The sequence below is a fragment of the Tachyglossus aculeatus genome, chromosome 9 (genome assembly GCF_015852505.1).
Source record: "Tachyglossus aculeatus isolate mTacAcu1 chromosome 9, mTacAcu1.pri, whole genome shotgun sequence".
In the NCBI taxonomy this organism is placed as follows: domain Eukaryota; kingdom Metazoa; phylum Chordata; class Mammalia; order Monotremata; family Tachyglossidae; genus Tachyglossus; species Tachyglossus aculeatus.
Window position 1 is genome coordinate 49,801,240 of NC_052074.1, and position 19,979 is coordinate 49,821,218.

The 19,979-nt window shown below is 49.8% G+C and overlaps 1 protein-coding gene and 1 non-coding gene across 6 annotated transcripts in view; one reads left to right on the plus strand and one right to left on the minus strand.

Moving 5' to 3' along the window:
- The window catches only part of KCNH7 (potassium voltage-gated channel subfamily H member 7), a 318,392-nt gene extending 315,135 nt beyond the window's left edge, over nt 1-3,257 (minus strand). For all 5 annotated transcript variants that reach the window (XM_038751859.1, XM_038751858.1, XM_038751857.1 and 2 more), the window contains exon 1: nt 3,156-3,257. In XM_038751859.1, coding sequence (XP_038607787.1) covers nt 3,156-3,231 — 76 coding nt within the window. In that variant the 5' untranslated portion in view covers nt 3,232-3,257. The remainder of the gene's footprint in view (nt 1-3,155) is intronic.
- Nucleotides 3,258-18,182: 14,925 nt separating this feature from the next.
- On the plus strand, nt 18,183-18,320 carry LOC119932769. Its single transcript, XR_005452503.1, has one exon. It is a non-coding gene; the product is annotated as a small nucleolar RNA SNORA7 (small nucleolar RNA).
- Nucleotides 18,321-19,979: the final 1,659 nt, after the last annotated feature.

Genomic DNA, 19,979 nt, shown 5'->3' on the forward strand with positions numbered 1-19,979 from the left:
AGAGACGGTCCCTCCCCAACAACGGGCTCAGAGCGCTTACTATGTGCACAGCACTGTACTAAGCGCTTGAAAAGTACAAACCGGCAACATATAGAGATGGTCCCTTCCCAACAATGGGCTCAGAGCGCTTACTATGTGCAGAACACTGTACTAAGCGCTTGAAAAGTACAAACCGGCAACATTATAGAGCCGGTCCCTCCCCAACAAAGGGCTTAGAGCGCTTACTATGTGCAGAGCACTGTGCTAAGCGCTTCAAAAGTACAAACCGGCAACATATAGAGACGGTCCCTCCCCAACAACGGGCTCACCGTCTAGAAGGGGGGAGACAGACGACCAAACCAGTAGACAGGCGTCAATACCATCAGAATAAATAGAATTCCAGCTGTCTACACATCATCAATAAAATAAGTAGTGTGATAAATACGTACAAAGAGAGTAATCCATACGTCTAAAACATACACAAGCGCTGTGGGGAGGAGGAGAGGAAAAAGAGGGGGCTCAGCCCGGGTAGGCCTCCTGGAGGAGGTGAGCTCTCAGTAGGGCTTTGAAGGAAGAGAGGTAATAATAATAATAATAATGGCATTTGTTAAGCGCTTACTATCATCATCATCATCATCAATCGTACTTATTGAGTGCTTACTAGGTGCAGAGCACTGTACTAAGCGCTTGGGAAGTACAAATGGCAACATCTAGTGACAGTCCCTACCCAACAGCGGGCTCACAGTCTAAAATGGGGAGACAGAGAACAAAACCAAACCTACTACCAAAATAAAATAGACTATGTGCAAAGCACCGTTTTGCTGGGGCGACACAATCAATCAATCGTATTTATTGAGCGCTTCCTGTGTGCAGAGCACTGTACAGGATGATCCGGTTGTCCCACGCGGGGCTCACAGTCTTAATCCCCATTTTACAGACGAGGTCACTGAGGCTCCGAGGAGGGCGGTGACTTGCCCCAGACCGCCCAGCAGACAGGTGGTGGTTTGGCGGAATCATGCAATCGTATTTACTGAGTGCTTACTCCGTGCAGGGCACCGTGCTGAGCGCTTGTGTGTAGAGGGAAGGCGTTTTTTGACGGCTTAGCAGCATCATCAATCGTATTTATTGAGCGCTTACGATGTGCAGAGCACTGTACTAAGCGCTTGGGAAGGACAAATTGGCAACATAGAGAGACGGTCCCTACCCAACAGTGGGCTCAGCATGTGCACTCCAAGGCAGAGGGAGGCCGGCGGGACGGGCCGCGCGGGAGGAGGCTCATTCCTTCCTCTCCCCCTCTCCATCCCCCCCATCTTACCTCCTTCCCTTCCCCACAGCACCTGTATATATGTTTGTACATATTTATTACTCTATTTATCTTGTACATATCTATTCTATTTATTTTATTTTGTCAGTATGTTCGGTTTCGTTCTCCGTCTCCCCCTTTTAGACCGTGAGCCCACTGTTGGGTAGGGACTGTCTCTCTATGCTGCCAGTTTGTACTTCCCAAGCGCTCAGTACAGCGCTCTGCACACAGTAAGCGCTTAATAAAGACGATTGAATGAATGAATGCTTCGAACAGTGCTCGGCCCATAGTCTCCATCCCCCCATCTTACCTCCTTCCCTTCCCCACAGCACCTGTATATATGTTTGTACATATTTATTACTCTATTTATCTTCCTTGTACCTATCTATTCTATTTATTTTCTTTTGTTAGTATGTTCGGTTTTGTTCTCCGTCTCCCCCTTTTAGACCGTGAGCCCACTGTTGGGTAGGGACTGTCTCTCTAGGTTGCCAACTTGGACTTCCCAAGCGCTCAGTCCAGCGCTCTGCACACAGTAAGCGCTTAATAAATCCGATTGAGTGAATGAATGCTTAGAACAGTGCTCGGCACACAGTCTCCATCCCCCCATCTTACCTCCTTCCCTTCCCCACACCACCTGTATATATGTTTGTACATATTTATTACTCTATTTATTTTACTTGTACATATCTATCCTATTTATTTTATTTTGTCAGTATGTTCGGTTTTGTTCTCCGTCTCCCCCTTTTAGACCGTGAGCCCACTGTCGGGTAGGGACCGTCTCTCTATGCTGCCAGTTTGTACTTCCCAAGCGCTCAGTACAGTGCTCTGCACACAGTAAGCGCTTAATAAATACGATTGAATGAATGAATGCTTAGAACAGTGCTTGGCACGTAGTCTCCATCCCCCCATCTTACCTCCTTCCCTTCCCCACAGCACCTGTATATATGGATATATGTTTGCACATATTTATTACTCTACTTATCTTGTACATATCTATCCTATTTATTTTATTTTGTTAGTACGTTCGGTTTTGTTCTCCGTCTCCCCCTTTTAGACCGTGAGCCCACCGTTGGGTAGGGACTGTCTCTCTATGTTGCCAACTTGGACTTCCCAAGCGCTCAGTCCAGCGCTCTGCACACAGTAAGCGCTTAATAAATCCGATTGAGTGAATGAATGCTTAGAACAGTGCTCGGCACACAGTCTCCATCCCCCCATCTTACCTCCTTCCCTTCCCCACAGCACCTGTATATATGGATATATGTTTGTACATATTTATTACTCTATTTATTTTACTTGTACATATCTATCCTATTTATTTTATTTTGTCAGTATGTTCGGTTTTGTTCTCCGTCTCCCCCTTTTAGACCGTGAGCCCACTGTCGGGTAGGGACCGTCTCTCTATGCTGCCAGTTTGTACTTCCCAAGCGCTCAGTACAGCGCTCTGCACACAGTAAGCGCTTAATAAATCCGATTGAGTGAATGAATGCTTAGAACAGTGCTCGGCCCATAGTCTCCATCCCCCCATCTTACCTCCTTCCCTTCCCCACAGCACCTGTATATATGGATATATGTTTGCACATATTTATTACTCTACTTATCTTGTACATATCTATCCTATTTATTTTATTTTGTTAGTACGTTCGGTTTTGTTCTCCGTCTCCCCCCTTTTAGACCGTGAGCCCACTGATGGGTAGGGACCGTCTCTCCAGGTTGCCAATTTGTAGTTCCCAAGCGCTCGGTCCAGCGCTCTGCACATAGGAAGCGCTCAATAAATCCGATTGATGATGATGATGATTCCCAACTTGGAGCGGCGGGCGGAGCGGGCTGGGGAAGGAGGGAAGGGAGGGAGGGAAGGGAAGGCGAACGGACTTACTTTGCCCTTCGAATTTCCGTATGATGGTGCCCAGGAAGGTGTTCTGCGGTGCCACGTGGCCCCGGCGGACAGGCATGCTGCCCGTCGGCCGGCCCGGGCTCCGGCTCCCGGCTCCCGGCTAGGGCCCCGAGCGCCGAGCGGCCCGCCGGGCGGGCTCTGCCCATTGGCACCGCTCCCCTCCCGGCCACCGCCGCCAACCAACGGCTCCGCGGGGGGGGGGGGGGGGGGGGCGGCGGCGGCGGGGCGGCTGCAGGCACGGACGCCGGATCACCGGGACCATCGGGACGCCGCCCGACTCCCCATCGTCGCCCCGCGCGGGGCTGCGAGAGGCTGCTTTTGCTAGGGAGGGAGGGCGGGCGGGCGGGCTGCCGCCGAGCCTGCAGGCCCCGCCCCCCTCTCGCCCTCCCTCCGCCGATTCCTCCAAACCTCCCCCCCCCCAGTCGGTAGCCTTCGGCCACCTCGGGCGACTACTTCGGGGGGGGGGGCGCGGCCCCCGGAGCTGGCCCGCCCCACGTGCCCGTCCCATCGCACGCTCCCCTCCCCGGGGGACAAGCGCGCGCGCGAGCGCGCGCGGCAGGGCTCGGGCTTGGCGCCCCCTGCAGGCCGGGCCCGCCCTCCCTGCCCACCCCCGGGGGCAGCGCCCCCTGCAGGCCGGGCCCCGCCCGCCCTCCCGCTTAGTCTGCGCTTCCCCGGGAGTAGCGCCCCCTGCAGGCCGGGGCCGCCCTCCCTGCCCAACCGGGGAGCGGAGGGGGGAGAGCGCCCCCTGCAGGCCAGGCCCGCCCTCCCTGGCCACCCCGGGGGCAGCGCCCCCTGCAGGCCGGGGCGGCCCCTCCCAGGCCGGGCCCCGCCCGCCCGCCCGCTTAGTCCGGGCTGCCCCGGGAGTAGCGCCCCCTGCAGGCCGGGGCCGCCCTCCCTGCCCAACCGGGGAGCGGAGGGGGGGGGGAGCGCCCCCCTGCAGGCCGGGCCCGCCCTCCCTGCCCACCCCCGGGGGCAGCGCCCCCTGCAGGCCGGGCCCCGCCCGCCCTCCCGCTTAGTCTGCGCTTCCCCGGGAGTAGCGCCCCCTGCAGGCCGGGGCCGCCCTCCCTGCCCAACCGGGGAGCGGAGGGGGGGAGAGCGCCCCCTGCAGGCCAGGCCCGCCCTCCCTGGCCACCCCGGGGGCAGCGCCCCCTGCAGGCCGGGGCGGCCCCTCCCAGGCCGGGCCCCGCCCGCCCGCCCGCTTAGTCCGGGCTGCCCCGGGAGTAGCGCCCCCTGCAGGCCGGGGCCGCCCTCCCTGCCCAACCGGGGAGCGGAGGGGGGGGGAGCGCCCCCCTGCAGGCCGGGCCCGCCCTCCCTGCCCACCCCCGGGGGCAGCGCCCCCTGCAGGCCGGGCCCCGCCCGCCCGCCCGCTTAGTCTGCGCTTCCCCGGGAGTAGCGCCCCCTCCAGGCCGGGTCCGCCCTCCCTGGCCAACGGGGGGCGGAGGGGGGAGAGCGCCCCCTGCAGGCCAGGCCCGCCCTCCCTGGCCACCCCGGGGGCAGCGCCCCCTGCAGGCCGGGGCGGCCCCTCCCAGGCCGGGCCCCGCCCGCCCGCCCGCTTAGTCCGGGCTGCCCCGGGAGTAGCGCCCCCTGCAGGCCGGGGCCGCCCTCCCTGCCCAACCGGGGAGCGGAGGGGGGGGAGCGCCCCCTGCAGGCCGGGCCCGCCCTCCCTGCCCACCCCCGGGGGCAGCGCCCCCTGCAGGCCGGGCCCCGCCCGATTAGTCTGGGCTGCCCCGGGAGTAGCACCCCCTGCAGGCCGGGCCCGCACTCCCTGCCCAATCGGGGAGCGGAGGGGGGGAGCGCCCCCTGCAGGCCGGGCCCGCCCTCCCTGGCCACCCCGGGTGCAGCGCCCCCTGCAGTCCGGGCCGGCCCCTCCAGGCCGGGCCCCGCTTAGTCTGGGCTGCCCCGGGAGTAGCGCCCCCTGCAGGCCGGGTCCGCTCTCCCTGGCCAACCGGGGGGCGAAGGGGGGGAGCGCCCCCTGCAGGCCGGGCCCGCCCTCCCTACCCACCCCGGGGGCAGCGCCCCCTGCAGTCCTGGCCGGCCCCTCCCTCACCACCCCTCCAGGCCAGGCCCCGCCCGCCCGCTTAGTCTGGGCTGCCTCGGGGGCAGCGCCCCCTGCAGGCCGGGTCCGCCCTCCCTGGCCAACTGGGGGCGGGGGGGTGGGGGAGCGCCCCCTCCAGGTCGGGCCCGCCCTACCTGCCCAACCGGGGAGCGGGGGGGAGGAGCGCCCCCTGCAGTCCGGGCCGGCCCCTCCAACGCCACCCCTCGAGGCCGGGCCCCGCTTAGTCTGGGTTGCCCTGGAGTAGCGCCCCCTGCAGGCCGGGTCCGCCCTCCCTGGCCAACGGGGGGGCGGGGGGGAGCGCCCCCTGCAGGTCGGGCCCGCCCTCCCTGCCCAGCCCGGGGGCAGCGCCCCCTGCAGGCCGGGCCGGCCCCTCCCACGCCACCCCTCCTAGGCCGGGCCCCGTCCGCTCAATCTGGGCTGTCCCGGGAGTAGCGCCCCCTGCAGGCCGGGTCCGCCCTCCCTGGCCAACCAGGGGGATGGGGGAAAAGCGCCCCCTGCAGGCCGGGCTCGCCCTCCCTGGCCATCCGGGGGGGCAGCGCCCCCTCCAGGCTGGGCCGGGCCCCGCCCACTTATCCCGAGCTGCCCCCGGAAGCAGCGCCCCCTGCAGGCCGGGCCCGCGCTCCCTGGCCACCCGGGGGTGGGGGGCAGGGGGAGCAGCGCCCCCTCCAGACCGGGCCGGGCCCCGCCCTCTTAAACCGGACTACCCCCCTGGAGCAGCGCCCCCTACAGGCCGGGCCCGCCCTTCCTGGCCACCCGGGCGGTCGGGGGAGGAAGCGCCCCCTTCAGGCCGGGCCCCGCCCACTTATAATAATAATAATGGCATTTATTAAGCGCTTACTATGTGCAGAGCACTGTTCTAAGCGCCGGGGGGGTATACAAGGTGATAAAGTTACCCCACGTTGGGGCTCACAGTCTTAATCCCCATTTTACAGATGAGGGAACTGAGGCTCAGAGAAGTGAAGTGACTTGCCCAAGGTCACACAGCGGACCTGTGGCGGGGTCAGGATTCGAACCCATGACCTCTGACTCCCAAGCCCGGGCTCTTTCCACTGAGCCACGCTGCTTCTCTTATCCCTGTATATATGTTTGTACATATTTTTTACTCTATTTATTTATTTATTTTATTTGTACATATCTATTCTATTTATTTTATTTTGGTAGTATGTTTGGTTTTGTTCTCTGTCTCCCCCTTTTAGACTGTGAGCCCACTGTTGGGTAGGGACTGTCTCTATATGTTGCCAATTTGTACTTCCCAAGCGCTTAGTACAGTGCTCTGCACATAGTAAGCGCTCAATAAATACGATTGATGATGATGATCCCGGGCTGCCCCCGGGAGCAGCGCCCCCTGCAGGCCGGGCCCGTGTTCCCTGGAAACCCGGGGATGGAGGGGGCAGGGGGAGCAGCGCCCCCTCCCGGCCGGGCCAACTCTCTTACTCTTAATCCTATTTATTGAGCGCTTACTGTGTGCAGAGCACTGTACTGAGCGCTTGGGAAGTACAAGTACACATAGAGACGGTCCCTACCCAACAGTGAGTAGCGCCCCCTGCAGGCCGGGCCCGCCCCTGTGCCGTCGGGGGAGCCGGCTGCAGGAGAGGGGGAGGAGAGAGGGGAGGAGGGGGACGAACAAAGGGTGGGAAGGGGAGGAGGAGGATGGAGCCAGTTTTTCCTGAGTCGAAGCAGAGGCACATTGTATATATGTTTGTACATATTTTTTTTACTCTATTTATTCATTTTATTTGTACATATCTATTCTATTTATTTTATTTTGTTAGTATGTTTGGTTTTGTTCTCTGTCTCCCCCTTTTAGACTGTGAGCCCACTGTTGGGTAGGGACTGTCTCTATGCTTGTACATATTTTTTTTACTCTATTTATTTATTTATTTTATTTGTACATATCTATTCTATTTATTTTATTTTGTTCGTATGTTTGGTTTTGTTCTCTGTCTCCCCCTTTTAGACTGTGAGCCCACTGTTGGGTCGGGACTGTCTCTATACGTTGCCAACTTGTACTTCCCAAGCGCTTAGTACAGTGCTCTGCACATAGTAAGCGCTCAATAAATACGATTGATGATGAAATGCTAATACTAATGGCATTTGTTAAGCGCTTACTACGTGCAAAGCACTGTTCTAAGTGCTAGGGGGATCCAAGGTGATCAGGTTGTCCCACGTGGGGCTCACAGGCTTAATCCCCGTTTTACAGATGAGGGAACTGAGGCTCAGAGAAGTGAAGTGACTTGACCAAGGCCACACAGCAGACATGTGATAGAGCCGGGATTCGAACCCATGTCCTCCGACTCCAAAGCCCGGGCTCTTTCCACTGAGCCACGCTGCTTCTCTGCCACATTTGCGGGGTCCCCCGCCACTCACGGTCCTAGACAAAGAGGATGGTGATGGGGGTGTGGGGGGGGAGCCCAGGGATAAAGAAATACAGAAGGAGGCAGATCATCATCATCATCATCATCATCAATCGTATTTATTGAGCGCTTACTATGTGCAGAGCACTGTACTAAGCGCTTGGGAAGTACAAATTGGCAACACATAGATACAGTCCCTACCCAACAGTGGGCTCACAGTCTAAAAGGGGGAGACAGAGAACAAAACCAAACATACCAACAAAATAAAATAAATAGGATAGATATGTACAAGTAAAAGAAATAAATAAATAGAGTAATAAATAGGTACAGGGTCACACTTCATCCTGCTCCAGTCTCAGCCTCCCCCACTGCCTTGGAATAGGAATTCCCGTTTCCCATTGTTCCTCGAAACGCTTCCCCTCCTGTCCAGTCCTGGGGGGGGGACACAGTTCATCATCATCATCATCAATCGTATTTATTGAGCGCTTACTATGTGCAGAGCACTGTACTAAGCGCTTGGGAAGTACAAATTGGCAACACATAGAGACAGTCCCTACCCAACAGAGGGCTCACAGTCTAAAAGTCAAGTTCACTTTAGGGAAACCCCCGGCTCTCCAAGAGGCAGGGTTTCCCCAGGTAATAAACAGCGAGCACACTCTAAGAGCGCTAAGATTTCCCCCAAAGAAAATTCCCCCGCCGAACAAAGGAAAAGAGAAGTGTTAGAGACCAAACAGCGAATTCATTCATTCGTATTTATTGAGCGCTTACTATGTGCAAACCACTGTTCTAAGCCCTGGGGGGGGGGGGGGATACAAGGGGATCAGGTTGTCCCACGTGGGGCTCACAGTCTTAATCCCCATTTTACAGATGAGGGAACTGAGGCCCAGAGAAGTGAAGTGACTTGCCCAAAGTCACACGGCTGACAATTGGCAGAGCCGGGATTCGAACCCATGACCTCTGAATCCAAAGCCCGGGCTCTTCCCACTGAGCCACACCGCTTCTCTAATCGAAGCGATCCAGGGACTCTAAGACTCCCCATTTTGTCCCACCGCCCTCCTCTTCTCTTCCCCAGCGTGGCTCAGTGGAGAAGAGCCCGGGCTTTGGAGTCGGAGGTCATGGGTTCGAATCCCGTCTCCGCACATGTCTGCTGTGTGACCTTGGGCAAGCCACTTCTCTGACCCTCAGTTACCTCATCTGTAAAATGGGGATTAAGACTGTGTGAGCCCCGTGTGGGACAACTTGATCACCTTGTATCCACCCCCAGCGCTTAGAACAGTGCTCTGCAAATAGTAAGCTCTCAACAAATGTCATTATTATTTATTTATTATTCCCCCTCACATGGAGCCGCTCTTCCAAACCCCAATCCCTCCCATTTTTTCCCTCCTTTGCCGCTGGTCGGTCTCCGCTCAGAGCTGGAGGATGGGGACCCGGGGAAAACTCCCGCGTTATCCCATCAGATGGGCGTTTTCGAAAGGAGAGGTTGGATGGGGAAGTTTAGGGCCGTTTCGTGTCTTTTGACTGATCCTCACTTCATCTCTCCTTACCCCCCGCAAGGCCCCACCTGTCACCAATGTTGTATTTCCCTACCTCTTTGGAGTGGTATTTTAAAACATTTCCACAAGTAACGCGTTTGACATTAGGGTGGCACCCAGATGAAAGGCTTTGAAACGAAATGGGGGAGAAGGGGGGTCACCTGGACAATAATCAATAAAGAGGAGAAGCTGTGGGGGGAAATGAGAAGAATAAGAATGAGAAGCAGCGTGGCTCAGTGGAAAGAGCCCGGAGTTTGGGGTCACAGGTCATGGGTTTAAATCCCGGCTCCGCCAATTGTCAGCTGTGTGACTTTGGGCAAGTCACTTCACTTCTCTGGCCTCAGTTACCTCATCTGTAAAATGGGGATTAAGACTGTGAGCCCCCCGTGGGTTAACCTGATCACCTTGTAACCTCCCCAGCGCTTAGAACAGTGCTTTGCACATAGTAAGCGCTTAATAAATGTCATCATCATTATTATTATTATTGTTATTATAAGCCTCCTGCTGTCTCTCTCTTTCCCTCCACACCAAAGAAAGCCAACAAATGTCTACTTAGGGCACAATGGTTGGGCTTTTCTAGGCAGAGGGTAACCGAGGCCCAAATAAAGATGATGGCATTTGTTAAGGACTTACTACATGCAGAGCGCTGTTCTAAGCGCTGGGGGGGGGGGGGGGGGATACAAGGTGATCAAGTTGTCCCACGTGGGGCTCACAGTCTTAATCCCCATTTTACAGATGAGGGAACTGAGGCTCAGAGAAGTTACCCAGCAGACACGTGGCGGATACCCATGACCTTTAGACTGTCGAGCCCACTGTTGGGTAGGGGCTGCCTCTATATGTTGCCAACTTGTACTTCCCAAGCGCTTAGTACAGTGTTCTGCACACAGTAAGCGCTCAATAAATACGACTGATTGATTGATTGATTGACCTCTGACTCCAAAGGCCGGGCTCTTTCCAATGAGCCACGCTGCTTCCTCAAGGGGCTTCCTGCATCTTTACAGCGTCCGCCTTCGTGTAATGTGAAATGCCATCACCGCCAAAGGACTTTCTCCGGTTTATTAGAGAAGGAAGTAAATCTCTTCTGTAGCACCACAGAGATCTCCAGTCTTTTGACCCTCTCCCCAATTCTCTAAAGTCCTCATGTCCCATTTGGACTCTATGCCCAAACTACCTTCTTTGAAAGCCCAAATCAACACCCTCAACATTGCCCTGTATATATGTTTGTACATATTTATTACTGTATTTATTTATTTTACTTGTACATATCTATTCTATTTATTTTATTTTGTTAGTATGTTTGGTTTTGTTCTCTGTCTCCCCCTTTTAGACTGTGAGCCCACTGTTGGGTCAGGACTGTCTCTGTATGTTGCCAATTTGTACTTCCCAAGCGCTTAGTACAGTGCTCTGCACATAGTAAGCGCTCAATAAATATGATTGATTGATTGATTGATTATTGGGCTAAACGGGAGTTTGAGGGATGCGATGGGGGAGGAAAAAAAGCGCTTTTCTCCTCTTGCAAGCTGCGGAAGGGCCGGCGCTGTTCCTGGTGCTGATGAGGGCCGGCGTTTTGCAATTTGCAGTTTCCGTCCAGCAAAGAGACAATGGGACTCAGGCGAATCAAATGGAAATCTTCCCTGGCACTCCTCCCTCCCGGCGTGGGCGCAATCTCCCCATCACCCTCCCCCTCCGACCCTGCCCACGCCACACAAATCACCACCACTTCCCGGCTCTAGCCTATATTAGTAACTTCCAAGATCTTGGGCAAAACCGGCTGCTCCGTGTAGGTTGTAATTAAGGCTTCACCGACAACTTGGAAGGCAGAGGACGTTAGGGCAAGGTTAGTCTGATAATACCGCTTTTAGATGTAAAAGGGAGAGCGGCTTTTTTGGGAAAATGGGGGTCAATCGTATTTATTGAGCGCTTACTGTGTGCAGAGCACTGTACTAAAGGTCCATCGGTTTGGTCGAAAGGCCCAAAGACAGCTCGAAGTGTGCATCATCGGTTTCCCAAGGAGGGCTCGGTGATTATTTTCCGTAGTGATAATCTTGAAGCGATCTTTCACAGGCCTGGAAAACATTGTTTTCCACCTTCTCTTAAAAAGAAAAAAGTAAGGAACAGGCGGGAGGCAAAGGTTTGCAGGCCCAATCACGTTCTTTAACTTGGTCAGGTGTTTTCATTCTCCCGGACGTCTTTCCCGGGCAGTCACTACAATTCCCAGTCATTTGTCCTGAATTACATCTTTTGCATTTGCATTTAGTGGAAAGAGCCTGGGCTTTGGAGTCGGAGTTCATGGGTTCAAATCCCAGTTCCGCCAATTGTTAGCTGTGTGACTTTGGGCAAGTCACTTAACTTCTCTGTGCCTCAGTGACCTCATCTGGAAAATGGGGATTAAGACTGTGAGCCCCACGTGGGACAACCTGATCACCTTGTATCCCCCAGCGCTTAGAACAGTGCTTTGCACATAGTAAGCGCTTAACAAATACCACCATTATTATTATTATTATTTCCTTCGATATCTTAATATATACATTTCTGTCGGACAAGGTTAACATGTATAAAATACTGCTCAGAGGTAAATATATATTGTACACGTATATGATTACTGCCTCTCCGGGGACTCTGAAGCAAACAGAAAACTCGAAGCCCTCAAAGCAGACTTAGAGGGCTTCAAATTTTCCAACCTCATTTAGCTCTAAGATTAGTTCCATTAGGGATTCGATGTAAGATCATAGGACACTCTCTAACCTATGTATTGTAATTGATTGATCTGAGCAGAAGATTAAAGGCATCCTGGTTCTAAATTACCCTCGTAATCGTGTTCATACATTATACATTGGTGCAGTGGAGACAGGTACATCAATCTATATTCAGCCAATAATAGCATCGAACCAGAAGATAGTAATCATATCTGCTCTGCCCACTGGAAAGTTTTTCCCCCTTCTACAAGTGTGACATCTACAGAGTTCTGCAGGATGTAAGGGCCAGGTCAGCTGCCTCAGAACTACTTGGCTTACCAGTGAAAGAAGGATGAGTTTCAGAAAGGCTGTCGGTAAACCGAGTTACCAATTTAGGTCATATGTTGAGCCAGCCAATCTCAAGGCCTGAAATGCCTTTTGATTGTCCAGTGCATATGGGCCTAAGGTTTGTTAAATATCCTCCACCGTGTGAAGACAAGACAATAGTTTGAGATCTGGTTTGCCCGTTATCATGACCGGACTTGTTTCTGGCTTTTCAATTGGAAACTAAGCTTACTAGTATTCCTTTCTTGCCAGTTCATTATATAAAGAATGTTCATGGTTTGGCTGCCTCTCCAGGGACTCTGGGGTGACCTCTGAGCAATGTTTTGTAGATGGTAACCTAGCCCCACAGTTAGGAATAAATCTATTTTTGGAAAGAGGGGAAAATCATATTTCACATAAACCAGATCCAGTAAAATGGAGTCGGGCCCAGCAAGCAGATTCAGGCTGGGGCCTGAATGCTATTTTCTATAAGTCACCCTAACCCAGGTAACAGGATAATGTTTCTGCCTGTACATACCCGAACAAGTCTGGGCATTGTATAATTTAACAAGTCACTAATGAGCCTAAGGTTTAAAGGGTCTCCTCATCCCTTGAACTCACCTGCTTATCTTTGTTGCCCAAAGCAGAGTTTTCATGAACAAATAAGTCACACTTCTTAATTGCAATTGTTTCACACCACTTATGGATCTAATACACAGGTATTAAAGATGGTCACCTTCTTGAAGGATAAGGAGGTTATTTCAGTCTTCCTACTCTTCTCCATCTCTTCCTCTAAGAAAGTATCTGCGCAGATATACATCATCTTTAGCAAAGCGTAAACCATTTCATTTTGGGGAATACTGAGATATTGAGCAGTATAAGTCCATTTCTGTTCTATAAAAAATCCAAGGGTTTGACAAAGTCAGGAAACTTTCAAACTCTGCTGAATTGCTCTCATTTCAGAAATGTATATACTTTATTTTATGTTAGAGAAGTTTTGGGTGAGGAAAAAGAAGCTTAGGAACACATCTGACAAGTGAACCTACTAGGGCAATATGCGAATCAAATACATCAGCAAATAAACCCCGTTGAAAAAGATAAAGGCATTCAATAAAATAATTTTTGAAGATTTACGCTCTTTCTCAGTGCCCCTCCCAACCCCACCTAAAGTGCTCTGCAGTTGTGCACAGATCTCTAGGAGTCTCTAAAATAAACAGTGACCTCTGAGGAAGTCCAAGTCTCCTAGGCCAGGAGCCCTCAGACACACTCCAATTTCCATGGAATGCCTATTTTTGCCAATTGCTAATGCCTACATGAATCAGACTTTCCCTAACTCTACTGTTTGTTTTCATTCCTCTAATTCTACTATATATGGATAATACAACTGAAGGAGCAACCAAAATTTGTAAAAAGTCAACGGTATGCTGTCAATCTGGGCCAAGCGATTCACGGATGCACCCCAGTGCCACAACCGGCCGAAAATATCGCAGGGGGGGAAGAGAGAGAGGAGTTTCCCTGCTGCACCTGCCCCTTCTGCACCTTATCCCACCAACCACCTGATGAGTAAATTGCAGTGGGGCAATTCACAGTACAATATACCACATTTTGCTGAGAAGCAGCATTGTCTCGTGGAAAGGACACAAACATGAGAGTTGGAGGACCTGTGTTCTGTTCTCAGCTCCACCACTTGTCTGCTTTGTGACTTTGGGCAAGTCTCTAAACTACTCTCTGCCCTAGTTTTCTCACCTATAAAATGGAGATTCAATATCCATTCTCTCTCCAATTAAACTATGAACCCCATGACTGTGTCTGAGCTGGTTATCCCGTATCTACTCCAGTGCTTATTATAGTGTTTGGCACATAGTAAGCACTTAAATATTACAGTTGTATTATTACTATTATTGTTATTTGCTTTTCAAGGGAAAATTTCCTGTAGATATCCGTTGACGACTCCAACTTTACTGTGATCATGCTTGTGAGATGATGGAATCTCCCACCGGGAATGATAAATGGGTCTTGGTCTTAAAACTTAGGGACTGGGATCCTGCATGAAGGAATTGTGTACAGAGCTAGTGGCTCACAAAGCACCATTTACACTCTCATACCAGCTATTTATGTTTCTGCTGGGGCACCAGAGTGCAACAAGTAATTGTCATGGGCATATATGGTCTTCACCCATGTTAGCCAGTTACGGGCAGAACTAAGCTGTCAGACTGTAAACTCTGTTGGCTCCTTGAGAGCAGGGATAGTGTCTAACAACTGTATTGTACTCTCCCAAAATGTTTACTATGGTACTTTGCACAAAGTGAGCATTCAGTATCATTGATTGATTGACGACTAATATCCAGGTGTCCTGATTCTCACACCTGCTACTCAGGTGTTTAAGAAAATTTACTTTTATATAACTTAATGGGTAGCATTAGGGATAAATATATACATAAGCACTTTTGGAAAGTTCTCCTTATTATGATCTACGATATTTTGATCATGCATTTAAAATCTATATTTAAAATGCTTCCATTGGGAATGCACATTTTATACTCAGCTAGCACAACACCCACGTTTCCTGCAGGTGTGAGAGAAATAAGGGGGTAAAGAAACAGAGATTTGGTGACAAAGGGGGTCTAGAGATTGGGCATGCTCCATTAACACACTCCACACCTCAGACCTCCTAAACAATGGCCACCTGAGACCATATCCAATCCTATCAGAGTACTGGGCGCTGGCAACCCAGACAAGAATATGTTCACGAATTTGTGCGATTTCATATACGAATACAAAAATGGTGAAAAAAATCACATATAGGGGATGTTTCCCTTTAAATAAAAACAAAACTCTTTTGTGCTTATAAATACTTATGCCCAGCCCTACATTTTCTCCATCCTTCTTTCTTTATACCCTCTTCCACTGGCAGCGAAGGAGCATGGTGTGAAGGAGGATTATGATTTTCTCTAAATATCACTAATGGAGCAGCAAAGAGAAAATACGGAAAGGTAAATTTATTTGCTTAAAACTAAGATCACAAAGCAAGTTGGTTACAGAGCCAAGAAAAGAATTTAACACTCCTGATTCCTATTCCCTCACTCTAACTGCTATTATAACACACTCCCTCTTTCGAATCTGCTAAATTTCTAAATTTGATAACTAATTTAAATGTTGCCTTTTTCAACACTGCATAAGTCATATCTGCACATTCAATAAAAATTTCTAAACTGTTTGCAAAAGAGTGGTCCTTTTAACTAATTGGGATCATTTTTTTGGCTCATTCCAGGGAAAAATTCCAGTGTCTTGTTTTTAAATATCGAGAGTTCATTTCTCCCGTATCCGAAGTGTACACACGTTTAAAGGTATACTGTTGTGTGAAACCAAGACATCAAGACTGTGACAGTATGAGAACATTTGTCCCCGTCAACTCTGCAGAATTTACTGGACTGAAAGAGTGGGAGGAAGAGGGTGACTGTGTTTAGGGGTGTGGCAGAAAAGAGATAGGGACTGTGACTGGGGATATGTCTTTTGATGGGCAGCATACCAGCCAATCACCATTGTACATTAATCTTTAATTTATTAACTTTGTAGAGTTTATTCCTTCTTTGGCCAAATCCTGTTGATTTATTTTTTTGCAGTGACTTGATCTAAATTAAGTAACCGTGCCTTCTGCATTCCATTGAATTAGTCATTATCTGCTTTTAATATTAGCCCTTGCTGGTGTTGGGCTCTGCAAATGGAGTCTTTTCCACCTGTTCCGTATGCGTTTCTTACTGAACTTTTAAGATTAAGCATCTTTTCATTTGGGTCAGAACTATATTTTGGAACCTCAAGCTGTGCTGGATCATTCTCTAGGACATGGCATTTCACTGTCTTTTTTCACAATGCTGTCAACAATAAGCTAAAAATCAAATCAGGTCTGGAATTTCTTACAGATTTCATTTTTGTTTCATAATAATTTGTCATGCCCATTATGGCTCAAAATGATGTTTCCTCTTCCTTATCCAGACATTTTGAAACCATATAAAAATGAAACTTGATAACACACAGGCATCGTATCCTCAGAAGGGGATTCTAGGCGTTAAAATGTCATTTATATAGTACAGGAGAGAAACTCGATTGGACTTGATGTTTTCAAGTGTGCCGCATTGGGAAAGCTGAATGAATGTTTCAAAAATTACTCTTCCGTGACATTGCCAGCTCTTAGCTGTCCAGATTTTCCTTTCAAACATCCATGCACATTTTCCTCTGGTATCACTGAGTCCCACTCTTCTCATCTTAGTTTTTAATAGAGCAATTTGCACCCAGTGGGTTTGCAAACATCTGGATGTAATCTGGATACCCAAGCCAGGTCTGCAGTCTAAGATGGTGTGCAGAACTCCCATTGAGTTCTAGAGAACATAGATGGCAATGGGCAAGAGGCGTTTGTGGACCTCTTGGACCTCCTTCTAGAAGGTAAGCTTATTGCAATGTCTGTTTATTTTTATATTGTGCTGTGCCAAGGGCTTAGTACAGTGCTCTGCACACAGTAAGTGCTCAATAAATATGATCTACTGACTGACTGACTATGCTAGGCCAGGTTAAAAGAGGTAACTTCCCTCTGCATTCAGTTGACACTTTCTTTGAAACAGAGACAGCTTTCTGGGGCCAGACTAAATCTTCTGTCACCATTCCAGACTGGCAGGACTTCTTTGGAGCTCACCGGTCTAGGCCTGCATCCCCCACGGTTATTCAGGAGTTTATCAGTCCTTGCCCAAAGACATCCATGGCATTTATTGAGCTCTTACTCTGTGCAGAGCACTAGATTGAGGGCTTGGAGAAGCAGCATGGCATAGTGGAAAGAGTACGGGCTTGGGTACTAATCCCAGCTCCACCACTAGTCTGCTGTGTGACCTTGGACAAACCACTTAACTTCTCTGTGCCTCAGTTACCTCATCTGTAAAATGGGAATTAAAACTGTGAGCCCCACGTGGGACAACCTGATTACCTTACATCTACACCAGCCCTTAGAACAGGGATTGGCACACAGTAAGCACTTAACAAATACCGTAATTTTAATTTTTTGATAGAGTAAGTAGACAAGTTACCTGCGCTCGTGGAATTTAAAATCTCCATAGGCTGGGACTCAACCAAGATGTGCCGTACCATTCTTTTGGCTTCAGCTTTCTAATCCCTGGCTGACCTAATTCAGCATCTAGAAGTTTATTTCCATTCTTGAAAGGTTTGGCTGGAAATGCCGACATCACTATATCATCTGAACTTGCCTATTCATATTTTGCTTCCTATATATGTATATATATATATATCTGCTCTTTGGCACAGATACAAGATTTTTGTTTAAGAGACTCAGTAATTTCTGAAAAAAATGACTAAATACATCTAAGGAAAATTGTCCAACCAAGGAGTTGAACATATTCCTGGCACATAGTAGGTGCTTATATAGCTGGTTTGGGTGCTTCATTGCGCACACTCCCTTTCAAATATCAAAATCTCGTTCTTTTTGTTTTACTTCTCAAAGTTTCTCTCTCATAGTCCTCCCCCAGGAACTTTTAAAGACACAACAAAAAAGTTCTAACTGCCTGATCTGAGCCCATCTTGCCTCCTGTGATAAAGAGAAACCACTGCCTTGTTGCCAATAAATAGGCTCCTAATATTTTGGGCTACCATGACAGAAATGACTCTAAAAAGAGCAGGACGGCATCCTATCATCATCAATCGTATTTATTGAGCGCTTACTGTGTACAGAGCACTGTACTAAGCACTTGGGAAGTACAAATTGGCAACATATAGAGACAGTCCCTACCCAACAGTGGGCTCACAGTCTAAAAGAGTTAGAAATGGTTAGATGATGTTAAATTGCTGAAATAGCTGTTGAGAGGATTCAAAAATAAATCATGGACAGCCTCCCGAAGGAGACATCATTTCAAAAATGTTTTGAAGATGGAGAGAGCAGTGGTCCTGGGCAGGGGGCCGGTCAAGACCTATGTGGAAGTTGTTCCATTCCCTGCACACACATCTTGGTCATTCTACTTTATACCTTTGCACCCTAAGAATCCTATATTTACTGGGACACAGAAAGATTGCCCCTCTCAGGGTCACATCTGGGGAGTTTCCAGTACTCTACCAGTCTCGGCTACAGGAGGGAGAATCAGGCAGAGGCATATCCATTCCATTCCTGGCTTGGGCAGTGGCTAGCGAGTGGAAGGTAATCTGCTACAAGTCAAAACTCACCTGTGCTGGGCAGCAGCAGCGTGGGAGAGAGCCAAGAGCAGAGACTCGAGTTTATTGAGCAGAAGGAGGCAATGGTAAACCACTTCCTTATTTTTACCAAGAAAACTCTGTGGATACACTACCGGGACAATTGCAGATGGAGGTGAGGCTCTCTGGGAGAGATATGTCAATCACTTCGCTATGGGTCAGACATGACTCGACAGCATAAGACAGCAACAACAGAAGAATTATGAGTGCATTTTCTCATGAGTCCTAACAAGACATTTTGGAAGCCGGCCAAGAGGCTGGGAATGGATAAACAGCAACAGCAACATGACGAGTTGGATTTTGGTGTCAATACTTTAACATTGGCATCAACATTCAAAAATCATCACATTGACACTGGCAAATTTCTACAGATACTGACATCATCACAGTGACACTGGCATATGATGGCACACTTTGCCAAAGCCTGAGACAGGCAGCATTTATGCGCTTCTGCTGGGCTTAGAGTGGTCAAAACAACCAGGGAGAATCAATCGATTGTATTTATTAAGCGCTTACTATGTGTGAGGCACTGTACTAAGTGCTTTGGAGAGTAAAATACAAAAGAATTAGCAGAAACATCTCTGCCCATGACTAGCTTACAGTTTAGAGATGAGTTTACAGTCTAGAGACAAGTTTACAGCCTATAGATGAGTTCACAGTCTTGGAAATGACATCAGTTTATGTTTCCCTAGTAGCATTCCACCTCAATTCTAAAATGGGTATCATTTTAATGCTGTTTTGGGGGTTCACAGTAACTATTAATTTGTGTTTATTGCTTCTTTTTTATGGTTCTCATAAAGCACTTACTTCGTGCCAAGCACTGTACTAAGTACTGGGGTAAATACAAGATAATCAGATCAGATAAAATCCCTTTCCCATATGGGGCTCTCAGTTTAAGGAGGAGGGAGAAGAGGTATTGAATCCTTATTTTGCAGATGAGGGAACTGAGGCACAGAGAAGTTAAGTAACTTACCCAAGGTCACACAGCAAACAAGTGGCAGAGCCGGAATCATAACCCAGGCCCTTGAACTTCCAGGCCCACTTTTTTTTTCACTAGGCCAGGCTCCTGTTTCTTTCCCTTTGGCATTTTTTCACTGCTGTTTCTTTAGTTGGGTGGATGTATATGACTCAGATTTCAAAGCATTTGGGTACTTTTTCTGTGTGGTGAGCAGGCAGGGCTGCTACTTAATAAATTACTCATTCATCAGCGATACATCGAACAAGTTAGGGAAGCAGTGTGGCCAAATGGAAAGCGCATAGGCCTGGGAGTCGGATGACCTGGGTTCTAATTCCGGCCCCACCATGTGCCTGCTGTGTGACCTTGGGCAAACCACTAAACTTCTCTGTGCCTCAGTTACCGTATCTGTAAAATGGGGATTCAATACCTGTTTCCCTTCCTACTTAGATTGTGAGCCCTGTCTGACCTGATTATCTTGTATCTTCCCCAGCACTTAGAACAGTGGTTGACACATAGTAAGCGCCACTAGATGGGTTGTGAGTCTCCTCTCCCAATTAAAACCATTTAACACTGTAGAGGGCAGCCTCCAGGGGTTTATATTTTCCTCATGTACGACTCGACGTCTTCACATAGAATACAGATTCACTTAGACTTTTTTTAAAAA